The sequence below is a fragment of the Triturus cristatus genome, chromosome 2_2 (genome assembly GCF_964204655.1).
Source record: "Triturus cristatus chromosome 2_2, aTriCri1.1, whole genome shotgun sequence".
In the NCBI taxonomy this organism is placed as follows: domain Eukaryota; kingdom Metazoa; phylum Chordata; class Amphibia; order Caudata; family Salamandridae; genus Triturus; species Triturus cristatus.
Window position 1 is genome coordinate 801,423,919 of NC_140582.1, and position 26,184 is coordinate 801,450,102.

Sequence of the window (26,184 nt, forward strand, 5' to 3'; positions counted from 1 at the left end):
ACTATTTGCTGATAGAGAATGGAAAAGACATTCCTAGCCTGTCTGTATATGAGAGTAGATTGTGGACATGGGTTCACATCAACTGTACTCTTGCAGCATCAACCACGTAGAGACCTCTCCGCTAAAGCGTGAATCACAGATTGCTGTGAATTTGTCTTTTTTACTTTCATCTTCTTCTTTTTCTTTTACTTGTTTCCTTTCTCACCCCTTTTGCTGTGGCCTCCCTACAAGCGCTTAGGTTACTCAGGGGCAAATTGAATATCCTTCTTTGAACTGAATACTGCGTTCTTTTGTCTCTGCTGTGGTTGCGTTTGGTGTGCTTCCCTGGATTTTTGGTGTTGCTGGTGCTCATGTATGTGGTTATTATCAGTCCCATTCTGATTTGAAGTTGATGAGAGTGTGAGTTGGGGTTCCTGCAATTGTAGAACCTATTCTACGTGTGTGTGTGTGTGTGTGTGTGTGTGTGTGTTGCATGCGTGTTGCATGCCAAGGAGTTCATACTCTTGCTACAGTCTGAGTCACTAATGGAGCCAGAGGGCATTAAGTTTATAAATTCAATCCAGATTTCTCAAATATACGCTGCTAGAAATTCCACCAAAAGGACAATCCTGCTGGCATCTGTTCTTGTTCTGTAGGTGAGACACAAAGGTGAGTGAGCAGTGCTTATCCTCCAAACTTTCTCTGAAATACTCATTTGCCCAATTCCAGGGAATTGCCCCAAGCAAGCTTTGTTCCTGCTTTCCTCTGTCCGCCTTCATTTGTTTTCATGGTTCCCGTGTCGGCTCTGTGTGCTTTTTCGAAGCCATCCTTTTTCTAAATCTAGATGTTTGACCTAAATGCTATTTTTTCATCTCCACTTGTAGGGCTAATTTCAGTTTGGCAGTTCTATGAATAGCTAAGGTGTTGCCTGCAGCAATTGGTGCTAAAACCACTTCATTCGAAATTCAAATGAGACCAGGGTAAGGACAAATTCAGATCATCCTTAGTAGCTGTGAAGTTGTGACGTGGTCCCAGGGGCTTCCCACAGTGATGTGTCTTCCTCTACAAGCCAGTTGCAGTCTGAGAAAAAAATCCCCCTCACATGTTCTTCACCAGAGGAGTTATTCGCAAAAAGAGCAGTGTATTTGAAATGATCCCTGTAAAAATATTCAAACCTGCCCCATCCTGCAGGAGGTCGTGGCTAGAATAGCGCCATGAAGGCATGGTTGGATCATCATAGCTCCTCGTGCTCTGAAAGCAGCCCCCAGCATAAACCCCATGGGGTAAATAGCAGGATTGCCCGTCCCGCTCTGGGTGTTGTTCTGATTTAGAGCAATTTTACTCCTTGCAATACACATGTTGTCTTGTGGGCTTAAGGGAACCAAACCATTAGTACAGTAAAGGGTTATCCCTTGAGGATTTAGTAATGTAAAATTGATCTACTTCACTCCTCGTCCCTCAAGGATCCCGCACTTCTACACCCTTCTGTTTGTCCAATAGTGGATTTGCCAGTTACTGGGAACATGTGCTGTAATTAGTAAATGTCCAATAAAATTTAGATGCTTTTTTATGTTTAAATCAATTCAGTTTAGGGTACTGTACATTTTCTTGGTCCAGAGCTGTTTTGTATTTTTACTGGATCGACCCGGCTGGAATGGGTAGCCAACAGAGAGAGAATTGTTTAGGGAATCTCTGGCCTCTTGATTTGGAGATACAAGGAAGGTAAACCTTGACCCCCACACTAGGAGGGTGCATTATTTACTTAATCTTTGAGTAAAAAGGATTGCCACAGAACCTACTTCTGGGGCAGCATCTCTGGTGGTTGTGGAATGGGGACCATGGATTCTGAGGAAACGAGTTTCAGCATTGGGGAGATGTTACGGAGAAGCGCTGCTAATCGGATGAAAATCTAGTAGATTCTTACTGATGTCAACAGCACTGTTCTGGTAAGGCACCACTGCTAATATTCATTATATAAGGTGTATGTCAAGCTGGTACCCAGGAGAGAACCGACTATGATTAACATGACGGATGCTGGAGTGAAGCGGGTCAAATGAGAATGTATATCCTAACTATATCACATGATATAACTATTACATTGACTACATAGCAAGGTCAGTGTAGGTACGTAGACGTGAAGTTAAAAGTAGTAAATCTATACTTAGCCGAACAATGTAGTGCTGAGCGATGAGGTGGATGTGCTATTTTTGTAGGTCGATATTGTCGACCTCAGTATAGTCACATCCAACCATTGTGATTCCATGTTGCATTTGTAAAGCTTGTCCTCATCTCAGTGAATTGCTTTTAGAATGCAGCCGGGAGCCATGATGTTGAGGAGGACAGTAGACTAACTTGCAGGGGGAGTGTGCAAACTATATAATACTTTTATTAACTAGTGCTATCACTGGGCTATAAAGCATGGCAAGAGCACAAGCAGCAAGTACAGCATGGGCTTTGCATAAAACATGTACTTTGCAGTAACGTGGAGGTCTACACCGCCATATGCAGACTCAGCTAAGGCCATTTCGAGATGTTTGTACCATTGAGATCACTTTGGACCATATCCTAAAACTGTCAGGTAGCCAGTGCAGTGTGCAGAAAGGGATCATGTCTAATGTGCTTTGTGTATCTTGGCAGAAGCCGTGCCATGTTTACCAGTAGATCAATCTGTCAAATGCATGAAGAACTAACTTTGTAATTGCAGCGCATGACGGTTCGCCAGTTTCATCGAGTGGCGTGCTTTTAGAAATGGAAGTGGAAATGCAGAAACACATATTGGCATATACAGAGATTGAGTCGAAGCCTCTCCTAACCAGCACCCCACAGTGGATTTGTAGTGTGTTACTCCAGGACTGAATGTTACATAAATTATAAGCTCTTCCAATTAATGCTCCATTTATTAGAAATTATCCTTGTAGTAATCATGCCACCACAATATGGGCACAGAGATGAGGCCAGTGCTATTGAGCAGCAGTGGAACTAAGTTCACGCAGACCGTCTCATCCCATCACATTTGCGAAAGAAGGTCTTCTGGTGTGATGGTTCTGAAACCAAAATCCTCCCCACTCCCAAGGGTCAAGTCATAGGTTAATCAGAAGAAAGGGAAGAACTCAAAAAATTAAGTAGCTATTACATTTTTCACATAAAATTCACAGAATATCTTGGTAACATTTGATTCAAATCCTTTATTTTCCTTTCAGGAGTATAGCTGACATATGTTTCGACCCATAATATTGCGTGCTTCAAGGCTAATCGGGTAATGAATGAGCTAAGAGGGCTAAAACATCCTGAATGCCTGCTCCATTTTATAGTCTGGTAATGAGATGGGTCATATCCCTGTATTTCTATTACTGCCTCTGATAAGTTGTGAAGTTCAAAAATAGGAATAGCAATGTGCAGGTTGTTTTTGATTCCCATCACTGAGTGACAACGAACTGGTACATGCATTAAGAAGATCGCGCTCTCTCAATAAAATGATTACTGAGCCTCCAAAGGCTCATTAAATGTCCTGTGACACATTCCAATAGTAGTAGGAAGACCTCATGCTCACATTTTTCAGAAGATCTGATGCCCAATGTATTCCGTAGCTTCATTCCAGAATCTACATGTCAGGTCACTTGTAAAGCTGAGATGTCAGCATTTCAGCCATTACTTCTAGCTTGGGAATTCAGCTTTCATTCTTTTCTTTTTTTCGTTCTTTTCTTTTTTCCTTTCTTTCTTTCTTACTTTCTCAATAGATTTAATCATTTTCTGATTTTGTATATTGTACTTACATTGTCTAAAACTCCTACTGTATGGCAGGTACCTACTATTTAAATCGGAGCTACAGAAACGTAGCGGTCTCCTATGCATGATTCTGACTGGTGTGGGTTTTACTTTTAGGTTTGGAGCTTCGACAGCTGACTGAAAACAGAAACTGGAGAAATCTGCTGATTCATTGGCTGTTGCTCAGCTTCCAAGAAGACCATGGAGCAAAACGATTGTGTGGAAGACATGGTCATCGGTGACTGCCCACCTTTGTGCGCCACGTGTGGCCAGCTCCATTCTCTGGAGGAGAACCATGTTTACACCTACCCAGAGGACGTAGATGATGACTTAATCTGCCACATCTGTCTGCAGGCCTTGCTGCAGCCACTGGACACCCCTTGTGGCCACACCTATTGCACCATCTGTCTCACAAACTTCCTGATCGAAAAAGACTTCTGCCCGGTGGACCGCAGGACAGTGCTGTTGCAGACCTGTAAGAGATCCAACATATTGGTGCATAAACTGCTGGACAAACTCCTGGTTACCTGCCCTTTCACAGAGCACTGCGCGGAGCTAGTGCCGCGATGTGACCTCGAACAGCATTTCAAAAACAGGTACGTCTGCTGGAAAGCACTCCTTAATGCTGTAGTGATGTGAACAGACTTTCATTGGCATGATTGGTTATCTCTTCATCATATCTTGACTCATGTTTTACCCTTCACTGCTCAGATCCTCCCTTTTGCATAGATAAAATATTATTTCTCATAAAAGAGATGTGGAAAGATACAAAGGATAGGTAGGGAAAGAGGAGAGTGATTGTAGGAGGGTAAATCATAATCAAAAACATGAAAGTTCATGTTGTCTCAGTAGTTGTGTTCTAATTGTTAATGTGTTCACCTGTGTTTTACGAGAAGCTTTCCTTGCTATCTTTTTTTATTTGTTTTTGAAGCACACTGTATTTTTTTTATATCAAATTATTTCCTGCTAATTGTGAACGATTGATGCCATTATCAGGCTGACAGTGACGTTCTTTCGTATAGTCAGATGGCATTCACATAAGAAAAATACATAGTGCAGGACATCTCTATTAGTACCATTACACGCGGCACTTGGAGTCTTACATATTTTCCACCTGTTTCTAAATTCTGTAGATTCTAGAATATAAAAAATTGCTGTCTTAAACAAGACTCTATTCTCCAGATTATTAAGAATTATAATGTAGAGGGTTATTTGCTCTTTCCTAAAAAAAATGCCCCTCCATGGGACGGGTGTGTCCCCAATATGTTCACCTACCATGCTGTCCCCTGCAGTCAAGCTTAAGTTTAATTAATTTAGTTATTTCTGGAATCTGCAGTTTGCAGTGAACCGTGTATTCAGAACCTGTTTTTGAGAAATCCAGTAACCCACTTCTTACTCAATTTATTTTGCATAGTGGTTACATTATGGGATGACCTATTCAACTCCTGATCAACATCCAATGAGCAAGGTACTTATCCTTACACCATATCTCTTTGTCCTTTTGAGGCAAGTCAGGTTATCGGTGAGAGGATGCATTTGGCCCCCAGTAATTAGTTGTATCTATCCTTAGATGCTTTCTTTCAAGGACCCCCACATTGCTCCAAGCTTCATTATTATCATTTTTTTTTTCAAATCCTGTAGGACCGCCAGCTGCTCATTCAGTCTTTTACCTGACAAATTGATGGGTAGTTGCCAATCCCTCAAGGTCGAAAATGTCAAGCTCAGATATTTGAAGCTATTTATTTACCTTTCTAATTGCTTCGCCTTCTAGATAGAACATTTTGTTCTTTAGTACTTTTTTGCCCCGCATAATGACCTCTGTTTTTGATTTGCTGACGTTAACTACATTAGCTTGTCTGCGTAGTTGCCATGAGATGTTGTATCCCATTGACAGTTCTTGCAAGCAACAGCCTTCTGTGTAGAGCAGTAGCACGTGTTCTCCTTTGTCCTTCCTTAGAAAGATATTGTCTTGCTTTCCTTTACTCTCCCTTTAGGCCAGTGGAATGTAGGTTGAAACTGATGGTGCGAGCTAACACCTTCGCTTCAGAGGCTAATGGAAATGAGTACTACGCTAACTGGTCCCATGTTCCAAAGCAGACTTGGGTCATTACCGGAGCACATTGTTTCTTGATTATGCTTATCAAGCACAGATCACTGTTGATTATTTTTTTCTTGCTTCTGCCTTAGCTTTCCAAAGACCAAGCTAACAAGTTGGCCAGGAAAGCCAGAAGTACTTAGATATAAGAAAATGAAGAATGGAAGCTCTCAGCGATGAGCTGTTGTCTGAATCCCCATGGGCGTGGTGATGTGATTTGTTGAAACTCTAACCATTCATTTAAAGTAATCAGAGTGAATTAAAAAAATAAACTCCATTTATGATCGCTCTGTGAGATATGCACTGTTACCCTTGTTTTAGGGGAAAATGATGGTACCTTTCTACAACCTCAGGGTGGCAACACTGGCAACGTAAAGCTTGAAAAAGTTTGAAGGATTGGCATCCCCCAGTTTGTAACCTTCCTTTAGATATTAATTCATTCAGAATTTGTTTCGAGTCCATTATTGTCTCTGATACCTATCAGCATATTGCTTTTTTTAGGCAGTCTAAAGCAAGCTACGATTTACTCTAGCTTTTATCTTTCCTGAAGCCACCTCAATTGAGACTTTGGGGATTTTCAGGGCGGGCAATCCAAAGATCCTTTGGGGTGTCCCCCTCAAAGTTTCTGTATCTTGTGTCAAACTCCCAAATCCATATTTTCCATGTGTTTGGACCGTTCCTGTTTTGTTGCTGCTGAGTTTCTTCCCATTGTTTCTGCCAGAACTTTCTTTTTTTCTCTTGATCAAATAAGTTTGTGTAAATATTAGTAATTTCCCTGACCAGGGTGCTGAGCATTAAACATGTTTTGAGTTCTTTCTTTTTATGACTGTGGAGAAAGGTTAGTCACGATTGACTGCAAAGATCGAATTAGAAGGTGGAAAAGTTCGGGAACTTCTGGAAATCCACACCCTGGCTCGCGGTTTCCTTTCCCACATTACATTACATTTCGAGGTTTATTTCAAGGGAGCTGAGCCAGATAATTCTGGGCATTTCTCATTTAACTACAGAACCTCCTACAATATATGTATTCGTTTTTGTAAAGAGCGAACCTAGCTGTAGAGCAACTGGAGAGCAGCTGAGGAGGCAGCATGCCCACTGGGAAGATGGAGGCAGCATGGTCACCAGGAAGATGCGATGTCCATCCTGCTGCTCCTCTGGCTTCCCTCCCACAGCCTCCTCCATTCCCACAATGCACCTCACACATCTGAAGGGCCCCCTTCTGGCATTTGACATACTTTCACACTCGTCGTTCACGTGCTAACACCAGAAATGGATTCCCTTCTGTGAAGAGAGTGCCCTGCTTGAACAGTCTCCATCGCTGCACGACAAAACCTTGCCCATAATCTTGACACCACATAAATTAAATAGAATCCTTTTCGCTTTATGTTTGGCACTTCCCCCTGAATGTAGTACGTCACTGGCACGCTGGCTCGGGGAGCCTTACCTCAGTAGACGTGCTTCCCTCTCCGATGCCTTTCGGCTCATTTCAGTGATGGAGTGTACATTTTATTTTCAGCCTGGCAGCCAGAGCCAGCGCGGATACAGCTTGGTTCTCACAGCCCATCCGTGATGTAAACGCACCAGCTGCCTGCAGAGAAGCACTCGGCGTGGGAGGCAGGGCCCTGTACCGCTCAGCCTCAGCATCACTCCCTCTGCACCATAAGTCACGGCTCGCCTGCTGTGCTCTGCTGTCCCCGCAGCCTCGTGCACCCCTCCACGAGCGCGATCGGCTAATCCTCTTACAGGTCAATGGTTTTTCCAGCATAGCTTAGCATAAGAGATTTAGAGGCGATTCCTAATGTGCTAGCAAGTGAAGTGAAATGGAAAGGCTCGTTTAAAGAGAGCCTGGCTGCCACCGGGGGCTGGGAGCGGAGGGTGCGAGCGCAGGGCACGGCGCGGCGGTGGCAAGCCAGCCAGGAGCACCAGCTCCTCGACGCTGCGAACATGAAGGCGCTTCTGTTGCTGGTCCTGCCCTGGCTCAGCCCTGCAAACTACATAGACAATGTGGGGAACCTGCACTTCCTGTACTCCGAACTGTGAGTACGCCCTTGAAGACTTTGTGTTGCATGTCTACGAGTGTGGTGCATGTTGCGTTGGTTGCAAACCATTTCTGCCAAGATGCATATAGCATGTGATTACTCAGAAAAATGAAGTAAATGATGCTGTATTCTAAGCAGAGGTTAGAAAGCAGCAGCAGTTGAATGGGGGGTGCTTATTGCTTGTGGTCCCCTTGGTCTTCTCTGTGTCTCGTCAGACATTGGGGGCAGGCCCGCCCAGTGTTGAACAGTACCCCTGGAGCTGCATGACTTCATGCACTCTGTGGACTGCACACACCCTTCCCAGGATTTTTTTTCCAATTGAACAGCAGAACCCAGCAGACCGCCCTGGGCCCCTACTCTTCAGTATCCAGGAGTAGGTCTTACTTCCTCATCTATGAGCTTTGTGGATCTTCCCTGTTCACTATGTCTCTTTGTAGGTTCACACGTTTTCTCTGTTTTTTGTTGTCTAAAGAATCACATAGGTTGTGAATCCTGCGGGCTGCGGTGACGCCTCTCTGTGGCAGTGCACATCTCCTGACCAGTGAGGCTCTGCCTCTTTAACAATCATTGAAGGGTCAGGACTTGCAGGAAGAAAACTGTGCGTAAACATGTAACAGACTGAAGGGAAACTGGCAATGTGGGCTTTACAGCAGAACGCTGGGCTCTTTGATAGTTGTGTTTTGCAATATACTAATTGCAACCAGTTGTGATGGGTACTGTTGTGTTGAAGTTGGTGTGTATCAATTGTGCTCTGCTGTATATTGATTTACCTGTCAACTGTAATGGGTATTGCTGTGTTGCTAGTGTGTATCAATTGCGATTGTTATCTGTCTCTTATGGGTTTGTTTCTGTTGTAGTAGGTATCAGTCTATTGTGATGGTTATTATCAGACGTGGGTGTCCGCCAGTTGTGATGGGTTACGTTTCCATTGTGTTCTCTTATCAATCAGGTGTAGCAGGATTCTATCCACTCAGGACCATTTATCCATTTAAATTGGTTCAATCTGTTCTAGCATCTTTGTATTCAGTGTATTGGCGCTCTTGCTGTCGGTCTCTCTCTCTTTCTCGGTCTCTCTCTTTCTCTCTCTCTCTTTCTCTCTCTCTCTTCTCTCTCTCTCTCTCTCTCTTTCTCTCTCTCTCTCTCTCTCTCACTCTTTCTCGCTCTCTCTTTTTCTCTCTCTCTTTCTCTCTCTCTCTCTCTCTTTCTCTCTCTCTCTCACTCTCTTTCTGGCTCTCTTTCTTTCTCTCTCACTCTCTCTCGCTCACTCTTTCTCTCTCTCTCTCTCTCTCTTTCTCTTTCTCTTTTTCTCTCTTTCTCTCTCTCTCTCGCTTCCCCTTCCCCAGCTAGCAGGTGTAATGGCACAAGTATTGGAAGGAAATGCACTGTTGAGGGTAAAGGTCAGACGAGGAGGGCCTGGTGAGCTGCGTGCGCTGTCACATTATTTTGGGCTGATTCACAAAGGCCTTTATTAGTACTGGGAGTGGTACTACCGGAGTGCTCGTTTACATACTTGTGTGTCTTTGTAAATCTGTCCTGAAAAGTCAAACTCACTGTTAGTAAAATTGCAAAGAGGGCACGGTCCTTTCTATTTGAATTGGGTATGAATATTTCCTCCATGTTCCCATGTTATTACAATTTTAGATGTTTTGGACCAAGTCACAAAACATGTAAAATTAAAAGAGTACTACAGGACTACAAGTTCAGGTGCTCCAAATCGCCTTTGCGAACAGGCCCCAATGCATGGAAGCCCTGCTTGTGGGGATGCTGGCTCACTTCAAGGTGCTGCCCCTGTAACACTGCATCTCGTGTGTGTTCTTTGGCTCTTCGTCGGTTCGGACTCTGTGCTTTCATGATCTGGACTTGGTGAATCGTCAGTCTTGCTGGAGTGCTCACTGTATGGGAATTGTTGGTGGCATTTCCGGCGCTGCAGTCCCACGGTGCATGGAATGCATTAAGTAGCGCCCAGTGTTTTGGGGTGCTGGGATGAAATGCACGAACACAAGACAGCAACAGACATTCTGAAAGAAATCTAAAAATGTCGTTTCTTTCAGTTTGTGATTTACTGCGTGCTGTGCTCTACAGTGGGGGCTGCTTTGGGCCTCCAAGAAGGCACAGAGGACACAGTGAAGGCCTCCATCACTCCTACAGGTGAAGCACATTTCCCAATTTGCAGAGGGCGGGTTGGATATATAATTATGAAGGAGCATGCTAAGGTGCCTAGAAGGTTTATTTGTGTTGTGACGTTTACTCCCGGCTTTGCTAGTTCGTGAATCCCTCAGCTGTGAGTCAGTGGTTGGTCGGAGTTCACCTTTCCAGTCAGTGCACGTGCTGCTCCACGGTGGGAGCACCGTTTGCCTTTGTGTTTGGACTGACTGAGGTTCGAGTTTGCAAGGAGTGTCCTGGGGGAGTGGATGAGATGGAGCGGCCCGGGCTTGTTAGGGCTGTAAGTAGAGCAGGCAAAGCCTGGCACAGCCAGCAATGACATCTGGGGCGCTCGCTGTGCAGGGAAGCGCGCGCTGATGAGGTGAGTCACGAGAGGGCTGCAGCAGCGCGCGCCGCTGGTCCCTTCACGAGGGCAGGGTATGCACGAGGCCCGCAATGCTTATCCGTGATTACAAGCCGCGCGGCCCTGCTGCAGGACAGGCCTTTAGACATCACATCACGTTCCTAAAGGCAGGGGCGCACGCGCCCCGGCTGGGCCCGCCTGTTGGATCAATGCACTCGTTTGTGCAGCGGCTAATGATCCTGCCTCTGCAGACACTGGTCGATAATGGAGGTGAGGCCTGGAGATTGAAAGTAGCTCGCCATGCAATGCAGGGCTGTAAATATGAATAAATAAATGATAGATCATGTGTGTTCTGCCTGGTCAGGGAGGATCTAATGCTCGCCTTGATAGAGGGCACGTGTCAGGCCTTCACCGTGTGTCATTGCACCGAAGCGTCTTCAAAGGCAGATGGAATCGCAGACCTACCTAGGCGCTGTAAGTACATCTATCCCAGGGAGTGAGGACACAGCTCACACTGTCAGGCGTGTGTTCAAGAGAGTCTGTTAGGAAGACACCCCTTCTCATCCAAAGCTTGTTAGTCTGAGTGAACATGTTTCTTGTTGGGTACTAAAGGGAATATTTGGGTCAAGAGGTTATTGAATCCGTTTCTTTTGTTATATATATTTGCATGGGTTTATCTCATCCGTTGTTTGATGTTTGTTGACGTACTAAACTCTGCTCTGTCGCAATGGCCATGTTCCCTACGGTAACTTTTTGGACCAAACTCAATTTTAAATAATTGTCCAGGGGGAAAGGAGCCATGGGTATCCAGTTTGCGCATCCCAGCGCATTGCTTATGATACTTTGAATGTCCTACAGTATCCCTTCCGAGAGCTGTCGAAGGATGGGGAGGAATCCGGCCCTTACTAGGCCTTGCTTGTCCCCAACGTTGCCTCTGGAATTCTCTGAACATCTTAAAAAAATATTGGGCCGGACTGCAGCTGGATGTCAATCGCAACCAGTCAAGCGTCTCTTCTTGACCATCACACTGTTGCTCCGGTAGAACTGTCAATCCAAGAGCAGAGACCAGCTCACCCTCGGCTTCTAATACCCTTAAAATACCCGAAACCTGGACAACTACCCTTCCTCGAATCAAAGCAAATCAATTTGGCTTTCTTTTTAATCACCTCGATAATCCAAAAAACTATTCTTTTTCCGGTATCTGAAAGATTAAGATGGCATACTCTCAGATATTGGGCAAACAAAGTTTAGTTATTATGGCGCACACCAGGAAACTCAAAAATCAAACAAAAGTGCACTGCATACGGAAGCCTTTTCATCTGAACTTTAAGTTCAACAACTTTGGTCGTGTTTGAAAAATTCCTATTTGTGCTGATGCCTTGCACAATAAGGAGGTTGAATCAGAAACAGGGAGGACATTTATCAAGCACAGGCTATACACGGGAAGAATAGCTGAGTTGTTCTATTAAGCTGCCCTGGCTTCATACATCCCACAATCATGTAATGTTGCATTACGTCTGCAGCACACGCCTCTCCATGACCTCATCTATTTACTTGGAAAAGCAAAGCTAAAACAAGAAGAAAAAACATAGTTCAGCTGAATGGAAAATAATATAATGCAATCACGTGAATGGACATAGCTCCTGTGCAGGAACAAATGCATGCTATCTCGCCACCGATGTGTGAGAGGCTCCAAAAAGAGATGCAGGGTGAAGCATCCAAAAACCGTCCCACACCTTTTCAAGCACCCTCAGTGCCTGTTGGTTAAGTAATTTCAGCGTGTTATGCGCGTAGGGAAATCTCCTGGTGTGCAAGTTTATAAAATATTTAAACAAACAAATCTTGGCTAGAAAACTGGAGGTGTAAGCACACATTATGCTATGGGCAGGCACCCAGAATCTGCTGAGTTCTGCTGTTCACGAGAAAGCCTGCAGCGAAATATTGTCACTGTGTGAGGTTTGAGTTTCTAGGAGTCTGAGGTATCGTTAATCACGTGTGTTTGTTCTCTGAGGTGAAAGCAGTCACAAGTATACATATATTTTTTAAACCCAGTCAAGAATTTGCTGGCCCATAAGAAAACACTTTTAATTTTGGAACATCTCTAAAAGAGACTTGGCGAAATAAACTGATTTGTCCCAGATCACACCATGAAATTGTGAAGCTGGGATTAGAAACTAGGACTCCTGGATTCACGGTCCACAGTTAAGTTACTAAACCTGAAGCAGATGAAATGAAAAAGGGCTACCCATTGGCTAAACAAAGCAGTCTATTCCTGTGTGCTAAAATGCCTTCCTGAAAAAGTGAAGTTGTATTTGTCCATGTAAAAGTGTGTTATTAACTAGAGCGCCAGATCCCAGGGCGTGCACGATGGCAGAGATGTCCTCGCGCCGTGCTACAGAGGAAGTGTGAAATGTCCTCTATGCCCCCTCACACTTGCACACGCCTACTCAGCGACCATCACGGTGCTGGAGGGTCACCTGCGGGTGTGCTGCAGGCCCCCCAACCCCTGAGGGGGCTGAAGGCCCAAGCGAGCAACGGCGCGTACAGTCCTACACTGAACCAGCGTCACTGGGGTCCACAGGCCCCCTCAAAAGCCAAGTGTGCCTGTCTGCGTGACGGTGACCCCTGCTGCAATGGTCCTGCTCGCGCGTGGACTCGAGCTTCTGGACACACAAACTAAGCACCAGCTGCTATAGCTGCCAATGCCAAGCCATGGCATCAGCAGACCTTGCTACACAACTGCCTGCCTCCCATCACCTGTAATAAACAACCTGTCCGTCATCCTAACAAAATCACTGCTAAATCTAACCTATTGACATTCCAATGATCTTGCTTCAGCTGGGCCACACTTTGTCATTCATGTTAACAGTAGTTTCACATCTGGGATTCGGTGTAAGGCGCTTTTGTGGTTTGTGGGGGGTAATGTACAGGGAGGTGTGGTTGGATTGGCAGTGCATTGCCTCTCACAGCATCCCGAATGTACTATTATTGGGGGTAGCCACGGTCATACTATAATGTATATATGGCACAGCTCGCGATTGAACACAAGTATGAAAGCCGAATGCTGAATAATAGACCTTACAGTACGCTCAGTATTTAAAAACACAAAGCTCTCCACTGGACACTTTTTACAATCCTTGGCTCGTTGCTGGGAAGTAAGTAAAGAGGTCAAGTAAGTGACGCAATGTGAGATGGTGCTGTATCACCCTTCTTCCGCCTGCAGCAAGTTCCTACCCCATTCCTCTGTCCATAAGAGGTTTCTAGGTCCCTAGTTCAATTACTTGTCACTATGAGGAAATATTGGGGTTCACCTGGTTGCTGCTTGTGATGTATCACCTGCTATAAATACATACCGAAGATCTCTATCGTTAAACTGTGGATGTAGGAAAGCAGTTCAATCAATGTAACATTCATGTCTTTGAGACCAGGGTCATATTAGTCAGTGGTTGTTAAATCGCTTTGAGAGTAGACTTTCCTTGCTAACAAATAGTTCTATACCCTTATTCCCCGCTTCTGCCTTGATTCAGCGGTGAAATCTGACAACAGACGGCTATTATATTAATAATAATATAACTCCTATTTGTAAAGTGCAAACATATCACCCCTTAGGTTTCAAGGCGGGGGGGCGTAGGGGAGATTATGTGAGCTATTGCCCAGAGTATGATGATGCTGAGCTGCCGCTGGGAATCGAATCGTGAGCCCCGCGCTCTGGAGTCAGTGGCTCTGGCCGCCGCGTCACACCTCTCCCACGGCTGCATGTGGAGTCTACGGTCGCTTTTTATTGATATATAGTTAATCCTACCAAGTCATTAGCTTTTATGAGAAACTAAGCACCTCAATCCTTTTGCTTCTGCGAATAAGAGATTACCAGCCCATCTGACCTCACCAGCATTACCACGCAGTGTTATAAAAGTGATATATATTAGGTCAAAATAGTTTAAGTACCATTAGCTTGGATGGGGACATCAGATTGTCGGCTTCTGGAACCACCCCTCAGATGCCGCCATCCAACTCCTCTGTCACTACTGTAATTTTGCAGGAGTTGAGTTTATAGCCCGAGCCCCATCCAGATTTGATTTCAAGCGCTTCTACTGCTGGTAGGGCAGTGGCAGGGTTAGTGGGATCAATGATGATGTCATCTGACTGCACAGTGACCTTTCTACTGACACTACTCATTACAACTGGTGGGGTGTGCGCTAGAAGGCTATGAAGGCTTTCAGGGGAAGGGTAAAGGGGGACGCAGACGCCCCTGCTGCGCTCCACATGTAACGGAAAAATAACTAGAGGGTTGACCCATCATACAGGTTTCTTTGCTCTGTGGTACACATACGTCTCACAGATCTAACTGAGGAATGGATTACCACCACCAAAGTAATGGAGAAATTGCCACAAATAAGGCCAAGACACTTTGTTAATTGCTTTTTCTGCTTCTATGAGCCTAGGTGTGCGGGTCACACGTGCAAATAACGCACAGCCTCACATTTCTTATACACAACCTTCTTCAGGGCTAACTATATTTAAACTTTCATAAAAGACATTTCTTTTGTTGAGCATCATTTGTTATCTGCCTAATATTAATGTTTTGGAATTTAATATATTATCTTCACATGGCATTTGCAGAAAGAATCTTTTTCATTGTTCTCATGTGATATGCATTGTTTTCTTAAGTATTCCGAATTTCATTGTTAATCTCAGGATGTCCTTATGCTGTCAAAAGCTTCCTGGCAATATTTCTGTCGAACTCCTCTTCGTTCTATTTACCTAGCGCCTCTATCCAGGGAATCTGAATCCTCCCCTCTTGCAGCTGCAAGTTTCTCAGTTACCAGATATGCACATAAGTGACTCCATGAATGCATGAGTCCCACCTTCACTCCACAAACACAAATGAGTTGACTGTTCGCGTGCGAATTACTCAAATGGAAAAAAAACCCTTAATAATCCCCCTCTGGTGGCATCAGCTGTGCTCCCAGATTCCTATCTGGTGGCATCAGCTGTGCTCCCAGATTCCTATCTGGTGGCATCAGCTGTGCCTCAGATTCCTATCTGGTGGCATCAGCTGTGCTCCCAGATTCCTTAGCTGGTGGCATCCGCTGTGCTCCCAGATTCCTATCTGGTGGCATCAGCTGTGCCTCAGATTCCTATCTGGTGGCATCAGCTGTGCTCCCAGATTCCTATCTGGTGGCATCAGCTGTGCTCCCAGATTCCTTAGCGGGCTGCTTTGAGGCAGCAGGTCCAATGCACACGGCTTTGTGCTTTTCTGTAAACTGGTGATTTTTTGGTAGCAATAAGTATTGTTCCATGTATAGTTTGATTTCCCTCGCCTCCACAGTTTAGGAGGTACACTGTTCATCATAAAACAATAACCAGTGTTGGGGAGTGGGGGGGATCAGCCATTCCTGATTGGCCTTCACTAGGGCCCTTCGCCTTGGTCTCTGGACCTCTCCTTATCTCCTGAAAGCAGCGGCGGCTCCCAGAGGTAACGCTGTGGGGTGGGGAGGCGGGGTGGGGGCGTGGCTGGGTGGGGGTAGCGGAGTCCGACATACGATGGCAGATATTTATTTACGTTTACCTTTGCCGTCGTATGTCGGACTCCACTACCCCCCACCCAGCCCCGCCCCGCCTAACCGCCCCGCGGCGTTACCTCTGCGATCCGCCACGGCCTGAAAGGGCCTGCTCCCCACACCATTTACACTTACGTAGAGTGACTTCCAGTGCGGTGTTTCTTGATCTTCGGATATTGGCGAGGACCGCTCTGTTTGAAAATGGCACGCTGATTTCCTTGTGTTTTGTGAATTCGGTGTCTGTGGAATCTCGTGTTGCTTATTACCACATGTAGTAAGTACATGCATTCTATTACACTATTTCCACATCCGGTCTCAGACTGCATATAATGATTTTTGACAATAACAGCTTCTTCATTCCAAACTGTTGCACATTTCCCCAGTATTAGGAGCAGTTTCAAGACTCTGACCAGCACCGCGTTCCAGAATTAATCTGACGGGCATCTTGCTCAGCGATGGCCAACATCTGGCCCAGAATATTTCACTCTATATCAGTATCTGAAAGGTGATCAGTGTAAGTCATTGAGTTGCTTCATGGAATGGATTCATTTATTCAGTGCTGATGTGTGCCTAGAAAAAAAGGCCACCTTTGAGGCTGAAATTAATGAGGCAGTTCAGAAAATGATGGTAGGCGGCAGAAGGGTACGTATCCCTATTTGACTCCACCATCTTCTCCATCAAAAAAGGGCTTTTTACTCTACAGTGCTTTAAATATATAAATAAAAAAAAAATATATATATATATATATATTTATTATTTTTTTATTTTTTCCTTACTCACTACGTGGCGCCTGCCGCTGCTTGAGAGGACACGATTGAATACCTGTCAGTGATGGGATTTGTATGAGGGTTTGCATCTGCAGGTTGTGAGATGGCATCGCCGTGGTGTAACGATAGTGTTAATCAGTCAATGGTTGATTTTCATTTCTTGTTATTTTTCACTCCCTTTAATAGCTCCAGATAAACCTTTCCCGTGGGCCTGGTCCTGCAGTGTCAGATTACATAAGGCAGCTTAGTATGTGGATATTGGCCTACCATTGGCTGCGGCTCCCCAAACCAATTCTAGGTCACTCAGTTTACACCCCACACCTACCTGCTATGCCGAGAGCAGTCACGGCATCTCCATGATGCTTGCCTGGACTGAGTGACAGGTGACCAGAGAGTAGCTGTAAGGCCTTTGTTAAGCCAGCCTTCATAGCAAAGTGTGAAGGTGATATTTCAGAAGAACTTCAAAAACATAAGCCTTGAATTCTGTGGTGTTTCTTTAGTATTTCATCTTGTTACTGGTGAGATAATTACTGAATCTCCCCTTTCAAGTGTAAAAGCTGATGGTGCACCATGAGATATAATGCTGAGGGGTGAGTGGTCCCACACATTCCAATTTTCACATGCACTTTTCAGCTCCCTTGCTCTTACGCCGCTCTTTTCTGTTTTCCTTGATCTGATTTCCTTTGTTGGCAGAATTTGCAGTTTCAGACTAGATCGGTGATCTACCCAGGCGGATTCATCTCTGGCCCCTGACATTTAGCTTCTCTAGAGCAGGCTCCCTCCAGGAAGAGTTTACTTGCTGCCTGATTTCACCCTGCAGTCCTTCACCAGTACATTAAAACATTAAAAATTGCCAAAGGTGAATAATCCGATCTTCAGATTAATGAAGAGCTTCTTAACTACTGATGTGTAGCAAAGATATAGAGCAAACATTTGGTTTTAACTATGCCCTTAAAGTAGACTATTTTTGTGTTCATACTGAGGAACCAGGTTGGAGCAAAAGAAGGAAACGTCCATCACCGGGAAGGTTTGTCTACCCACCATTTGGAGGCTAATGTAAATATTTAATTAATTGTGCCCCTGTATGAAGCACACTTTGGGGGCTTCCCAGGAAGTCTTATTATGGGAAATGTTGAGGAAATTGATACCATAGGCACTACAGGCCCTAACATCTGTTTCTATTTGGTGCTAAAAAATTCCTGACTTTTTAGATTAATTAAATCATTTCAATTATTTATGTTGACTAAAAAAGGGAATAGCTGTTCCTTAGCATTTTGGTTTTGTTCTTGAGGAAAGTGAATGCAAAGCTAGGTGAGTTTCATTAATGAGCACTTCTTGTGGATTAAAGTGAGCACCTTTAGAGGAAAAATAAATAAATCAGAAAAATTGACAATATAGAGCACGGCAAGTCTGACAGTGAGAGCACCACAATGAAAATACAACAGGCAACCAACCAGTAAAGAATGCCACAGAAAAATTAGCCATTGAAGATGCCACAGAGATATCAGTGAGTGATGATGCTGCACACAAATCCAATAATAATGATAGCACTGCGACAGCCTTTAAAGCTACGCCAGACAAATCGTTAAGTAAAAGGTACCACTGTGACAACGTATTTTCTTCCTCCTCCATTACTTTCTTGGCTCAATCAAAGGCCATGAATTGAGCTAATATTAGTTACCACTTACTACTGTTCTGTCGCTCCAAGTTTGTCTTTTGCTCTTCACTGACTCGCTTATGAGGTAGATCCACTTCCTCGACAGGAACTCTGCTGCTGCTCACCCACCAGTGACTTGCCCATCATACCTTCGCAAAATACCTTCCCTGCATCCCAGAATGCCCCTGAATAGACCTTGCAGGACAGTTTATGCTACAGGACCCTTCATTAGAAGCAGGTGGGTCATAAGGGCTATGACGAGGAAGAGACAGACTGGCAGCAGAGCAGAATTAATGTAAGTCATCTAGACCACAATTCCAAGTGCCTGTCCCTTTTCATGGTCCTAACTTGTCATGCTTACCAAACCGTGCTGAGGCTGTTGCCGGTGTAAACAGAATAAAAACCTCCAACTAAAAGTACTGCATACCAACACAGCAAGTGAATACAAGAAATGTATCTCAAGTTTAACTAATTTACAATTGAAAGGGGGTGGTGATAAACATTAACCCACAATCTTCATTAATCTGAAGCCAACTCAAACATATGAGGATTTGCCTAGGTAATTGCCGACTAAATGTGCACTAAATGAGTTACCACCCCCAGCTCCCTACCAAAAACCTCTTCCCAGGATGCTGTCGTGTCCACTTGTTGATCATCCCTGGATGCTTACTGGAATGGTACTCCTCATATCAACTGGTGAGTTTATCTACTTGATCTGCCAATAGTGATTATAGGTGACTTTCTACTGTAAAAGGACACTGTCTGTCCAGAGCAGTGTTTGATGACTTCACCGGCCATCCTCTCTCTCTAACATTTACTTTTCCCATGGGCCACCTCATTGCCGTGCTCCACCATTGTCCCTCTCTAAGTCATCTCCTCTGCCTTGAAGAGAGGGGACACCATTATTGGAGACCAGGAGAGCACTGGGTCTTACGAGACTGGGAAATTCCAAGGGGCTGAAGGGGTGTCGGGCATATACCCTGCCGGGGTATTGTGCTTATACCCCAACGTTGTTGTTGAGCTTCAGCAGGGTTCCTGTCCGTGAGGTCAGCACACCTCATAAGGGATGGTTCATTATTCATTGATATCTTGTATTTAATCAATTTCATGTATCCTCTTCCTCAAAGTCTCATCGCACAGGGCCTACATTTTAGCCCAGAAGCCCCGTAATCGTGGCATGAATTTGCAGATTTCATGCTTCCCTTCCTCTTCTTTTTGTAGCATAAATAGCATCCCTTTAAATGCTGCGACCACAACAAGCCTGTGCAACTGTCCTGAGCTCCAAGCACCTTCTGACTGTAGTTTATTTTGGGACCTGCTGAGGGGATTTTGGTGGATTTGCATCACTTGCACCTCCAGTGCGATGTATTTAGAAACACAGGAGTAGAACTGATCACATCTTTGCCTCAGCAGCTTGCTCTCTGCAAGCGATGGTATACAAACCGGAAGCACGGGACACGTCACAAGGGGCTGTGGACGCAGCTACCGGGCTGCGCGCGACCTATTTCTGACGAGCCCACGGGCTCGAGCGTCAGCTAATGTGGCTTGATGTTTTCCGAGACATGAATTGCAGAAATTAAACAGGCCCGCCCGTGTGCTTCGCAGTTGCGTCATCAGTGGAATTCTTCGTCAGGAATAGATGCACGTTTATACTTGTGTGAAATGTCTGCAGTGGAATGCTCGTCTCGAGGAAGGCTCTGTCGTGTCTTGAATAGAGCCCATCCCCACCCTTGGAATTCTGCTCTCTGTTCAAGGACTACTGTTAAGTAACAACCAGAGGATTTAGCATGGACAGTAAGATTGGGGGGTGCGAGCTTCGGCTTTTCCAGCAATCACGCAGGCATATAATGTTATAATACGTTATAGGACAATGAGGGTGCATGAGAGGGGCCTAGCCCTAGGGGTGAGTGGAAATGGAGAGGAATGCGGATTGGTGGGGGTACTACTTGAGAAAAAAACGAAATATTTTGTAAACTAACCAACATTTTCGAGGCCTTTCAAAACAGAGAGGGGGAGAGTGTGTGAGCATGTTTGTATGTATGTATGACAAAATTCTTGGTGACATCCAACAGATGCATCACCAAACCTGACTGAAAGCATTGGTATCCAACTATTTACCCGAAAACACATTTAATAGTCTAGGGGTGTAACACCCCAAATATCTCCTTGAAGCTGCGCCCCTGAAACAACAGATAACGAAGCAGTTTGGATGAATGTGACGTTCCTGGCACAGGATAGCCGTGTTTATAAATGTAATTTCTTTTTAGGTCGAGGCTGAGCAGTGCAAGCGCTGCGAGGCATGCTGTATTTGAGTATAGACTTGAAGCCCTGCCCGCTCTCCGCCCATATTTGTCATTGGCTTGCGTCATTGTCCTTCGTAAATGCTGGCTTCAGATTCATTAATAGACGTGTTAGTCCCTCCTTAGTACCGCCTTGTCTTCATTTGTAACCTCCCACGAGGACTGACCCTTTTACGTCTGCTGTTACATGGTATGTCTTATTTAGTCTGTAAGTACTATTTTCTTTAATGAGTTTGTCCTACTGCAGGCACGACATGCTTTCCTGCAGCATTCAGCGCGCCATGCGCACTTTCACTTTCCAAGCAGCCCGGGACAATGGCGGCCGCTACTTTGAAATGAAATAGGTCTCACATTTACAAGAGTTTGAGCTATTGGCATTGTAAATGACAATGCCTTATATTTATGTTAATTATCAAAACAGATAAATAAAAGGCATTGTCATTTACAAAAGCCAATAGCTTAAACTCTCGCAAATGTGAGACCTATTGCATTGCAAATGCTTATTCTTTTTACCTGTCTATGAAACCCGAACCAATGACTGTTTCATAACCTAGCTTTAAAGTCCGCCATTCCTCCCTTCCAGACCTGCCCGTGCAGGTCAGGAATTCTTTCTCCTGTTCCTGTCTGGAATTAGAAAGAACGTACAAATTCCAAAAGTTTCTGTCAGTTTTGTTGTTTACACCCTTTCGCACTTTTCTTAACCATGCAAAGAACATCAATATACGTTTTTAGTCTAGCTCGGGGCTGCGTCGGGGAGGTTTACTTCCCATCATTCAAGCGTCTGTGCTGAGACGGAGAGGATCCAATTTTAGTGCAAACACTTTGTGCAGTTCTGCGGCACTCCATGCTCCATGATTTTACTCGTTGCTGCGAAGCAGGAGATTACTTTCATTTCAATGCCACATTCATTCTGCCGTCTACCCCTGATAATTCAGACAGCTTAGTCTTATATTTACATAATGCCTTCATCTGCCTTGAGTGGTCCTTTTTAGGTCTCGCCTGGCTATCGCGTAAGCGATCGCCCAGCGAGACTTATGTAGGGGCTTCAGAAAATGCTCCCAAAGGCTTCCCAGGCGGATCGGGTGGCGGTTATGCGCACAACCACGCGCATTCCATTTGCCACCAGCTACTTCCTGCGCGTGCGCCGCCTCACGCATTCAGAGAGATTTAGTTAGAGGCACAAGACCTTAGGAATCCGGTTTATGGCCAGTGCATGTGAGGCATTCAAGCGCGAAGCTGGCATCTGGCATCGGACTTGAAAGCAGCAGACTGCTTTCGTCAGCGCGCGCTCGGCTCACTTCCTGCATCCCCTCTTACAACAATTAACGTTCGTTATAACTCACACCCCATATGCTCGTTCCCTCCCACCCTTCCTTTGATGTCCGCTTTTCTTGTTGTTTACAAACCACGCCACACACTGCTGCACGCCACACACTGCTGCACGCCACACACTGCTGCATGCCACACACTGCTGCACGCCGCACACTACCGCACGCCACACACTGCTGCGCACACTGCTGCATTACACACTGCTGCATTACACACTGCTGCACGCCTCACACTGCTGCACGCCACACACTGCTGCATGCCACACACTGCTGCACGCCTCACACTGCTGCACGCCTCACACTGCTGCACGCCTCACACTGCTGCACGCCTCACACTGCGGCATGCCGCACACTGCTGCACGCCGTACACTGCTACACGCCACACACTGCTGCACGCCACACACTGCTGCACGCCGCTGCACGCCACACACTGCTGCACGCCACACACTGCTGCACGCCACACACTGCTGCACGCCGCACACTGCTACACGAAACACTGCTGCACGCCATACACTGCTGCAAGCCACACACTGCTGCGTGCCACACACTGCTGCACGCTGCACACTGCTACACGAAACACTGCTGCACGCCACACACTGCTGCACGCCACACACTGCTGCACGCCGCACACTACCGCACGCCACACACTGCTGCGCACACTGCTGCATTACACACTGCTGCATTACACACTGCTGCACGCCTCACACTGCTGCACGCCACACACTGCTGCATGCCACACACTGCTTCACGCCTCACACTGCTGCACGCCTCACACTGCTGCACGCCTCACACTGCTGCACGCCGCACACTGCTGCACGCCGCACACTGCTGCACGCCACACACTGCTGCACGCCACACACTGCTGCACGCCGCTGCACGCCACACACTGCTGCACGCCACACACTGCTGCACGCCACACACTGCTGCACACCACACACTGCTGCACGGCACACACTGCTGCATGCCGCACTGCTGCACGCCACACACTGCTGCACACTGCTGCATTACTCACTGCTGCATGCTGCACAACACTGCTGCACGCAGCACACTGCTGCACGCAGCACACTGCTGCACGTCACACACTGCTGCACGCCGCACACTGCTGCACGCTGCACACTGCTGTACGCTGCTGCACGCCACACAGTGCTGCATGCCTCACACTGCTACACGAAACACTGCTGCACGCCACACACTGCTGCACGCCGCACACTGCTGCACGCCACACACTGCTGCACACCACACACTGCTGCATGCCACACACTGCTGCACACACTGCTGCATTACACACTGCTGCATTACACACTGCTGCATGCCGCACACTGCTGCACGCCTCACACTGCTACACGAAACACTGCTGCACGCCTCACACTGCTGCACGCCTCACACTGCTGCACGCCACACACTGCTGCACGCCACACACTTCTGCACGCCACACACTGCTGCACGCCTCACACTGCTGCACGCCGCACACTGCTGCACGCCTCACACTGCTGCACGCCGCACACTGCTGCACGCCGCACACTGCTGCACGCCACACACTGCTGCATGCCACACACTGCTGCATGCTGCTGCACGCCACACACTGCTGCACGCCACACACTGCTGCACGCCACACACTGCTGCATGCAGCACACTGCTGCACGCCGCACACTGCTGCATGCCGCACACTGCTACACGAAACCCTGCTGCATGCCACACACTGCTGCACGCCACACACTGCTGCACGCCACACACTGCTGCCCGCCACACACTGCTGCACGCTGCACAATGCTACATGAAACAATGCTGCACGCCACACTCTGCTGCAGGGCACACACGGCTGCACGCCGCACACTGCTGCATGCCACACACTGCTGCACACTGCTGCATTACTCACTGCTGAATGCTGCATGACACTACTGCACGCTGCACACTGCTGCACGCCGCTGCACGCCACACAGTGCTGCATGCCTCACACTGCTACATGAAACACTGCTGCACGCCACACACTGCTGCACGCCACACACTGCTGCATGCCACACACTGCTGCACGCCGCACACTGCTGCACTCACTGCTGCATTACACACTGCTGCATTACACACTGCTGCATGCCGCACACTGCTGCACGCCTCACACTGCTACACGAAACACTGCTGCACACCTCACACTGCTGCACGCCTCACACTGCTGCACACCACACACTGCTGCACGCCACACACTTCTGCACGCCACACACTGCTGCACGCCTCACACTGCTGCACACCGCACACTGCTGCACGCCTCACACTGCTGCACGCCGCACACTGCTGCACGCCGCACACTGCTGCACGCCACACACTGCTGCACGCCACACACTGCTGCATGCTGCTGCACGCCACACACTGCTGCACACCACACACTGCTGCACGCCACACACTGCTGCATGCAGCACACTGCTGCACGCCGCACACTGCTACACGAAACACTGCTGCACGCCACACACTGCTGCACGCCACATACTGCTGCACGCCACACACTGCTGCACGCCACACCCTGCTGCATGCTGCACAATGCTACATGAAACACTGCTGCACGCCACACTCTGCTGCACGGCACACACGGCTGCACGCCGCACACTGCTGCATGCCACACACTGCTGCACACTGCTGCATTACTCACTGCTGCATGCTGCATGACACTGCTGCACGCCGCACACTGCTGCACGCCGCACACTGCTGCACGCTGCACACTGCTGCATGCCGCACACTGCTGCACACCGCACACTGCTGCACTCCACTGCACGCCACACAGTGCTGCATGCCTCACACTGCTACACGAAACACTGCTGCACGCCACACACTGCTGCACGCCGCACACTGCTGCACGCCACACACTGCTGCACGCCACATACGCTGCACGCCGCACACTGCTGCACGCCTCACACTGCTGCACACCTCACACTGCTGCACACCTCACACTGCTGCACGCCACACACTGCTACACACCGCACACTGCTGCACTCCACATTCTGCTTTTATGCGAGTTTATGCTACTGACATTGTAAATGACAATGCCTTTTATTTGTTTTAAAACCAAAACATAAATAAAAGGCATTGTAATTTTACAATGCCAATAGCTCAAACTCTTATAAATGCGAGACTTATTGCATTGCAAATGCTTGTTGTTTGAAGTAGTTAAAATGTATGGACTGGGTCCCCGTTTTCTATGACTGGACAAATTATTGTATACCAATCTCATAGCTAGAGTCAAAATTGGTTATCATATTTCGGACCCCATTGGACCCCGTTTGGAATACAGCAGGGCACTTGCCAGGGTTGGCCATTGTCTCTCCGTTTTTTTCCCCTTGCATTGGAGCTGTTGGCACATCACCTGGGCCCCCAAGGCCAACATTGGGGGATCCCCATAGGAGATGGTGCACATTCGGTCTCCCTTTATGCAGATTACATGCTGCTTTACCTTAAGGGTGTTGGATCTATACCTCCCACTCTTGCAGACCTTCTGTCCAAATTTGCAACCATCGTCAGTCTTCACGTTGGCTGGACCAAGTCATGTCTTTTCCCTTTCAATATTACTAACCCAGACGCACAATACATGGTGAATGACATCACTCTTAAGTGACAACCATCCACTTTTCGGTATTTGGAGATACAAATTTACCACAAGTCCAAGGATCTTCTGGAGGGCAACATGGTATGTGCTGTCACTGCGCCACTGGCACAAGTATATTTTTGGCAGACTCTTCAACTGTCAGTGGCAGGGATAGTGATCCTGACGAAAATGGTGGTCTTGCCTCGACTGCTATACTATTTTACTAATTTCCCTCTGTGTTCCACCACTGCCCCCTTTTCCATATCTTAGAGAGTTTATTTGTCACAACACATGAAGCAGAGTAGCATTAATCCAGCTTTACCTCCAGACTGATGGCGGCGGGCTCGGTGTTCCCAACCTCAAACAATATTATCTATTCTCCCAACTCCTGTGGATTTCCTGTGGATGATACCGCAACCCTTCAGCCTTCTTGGGATTTAGCAAGAGTACTTTGCCCTGTTCCACCCTCTTGGCAGGACCCCACTACCAAACATCCCCTTCCTCCAAACCGCTCAAACCACTTCCCAGGGGCGGCTCCTCCATTAGGGCGGAGGAGCATCGCCCCACTGCTTTCTCGCAATACGAGAAGCAGAAACATAGAATTATATTTTAAATGCCC

General features: G+C 46.8%; 1 protein-coding gene across 6 annotated transcripts in view; it reads left to right on the plus strand.

The window, feature by feature from the left end:
* Window positions 1-26,184, plus strand: part of LNX1 (ligand of numb-protein X 1) — a 270,440-nt gene that overhangs the window by 29,627 nt on the left and 214,629 nt on the right. For 4 of the 6 annotated variants that reach the window (XM_085642096.1, XM_085642098.1, XM_085642097.1 and 1 more), the window contains exon 2: window positions 3,862-4,340. In XM_085642096.1, coding sequence (XP_085498222.1) covers window positions 3,946-4,340 — 395 coding nt within the window. In that variant the 5' untranslated portion in view covers window positions 3,862-3,945. Of the gene's footprint in view, window positions 1-3,861; window positions 4,341-7,310; window positions 7,876-26,184 lie in introns of those variants that run through there. The other 2 variants (XM_085642100.1, XM_085642101.1) reach the window with 2 other exon arrangements.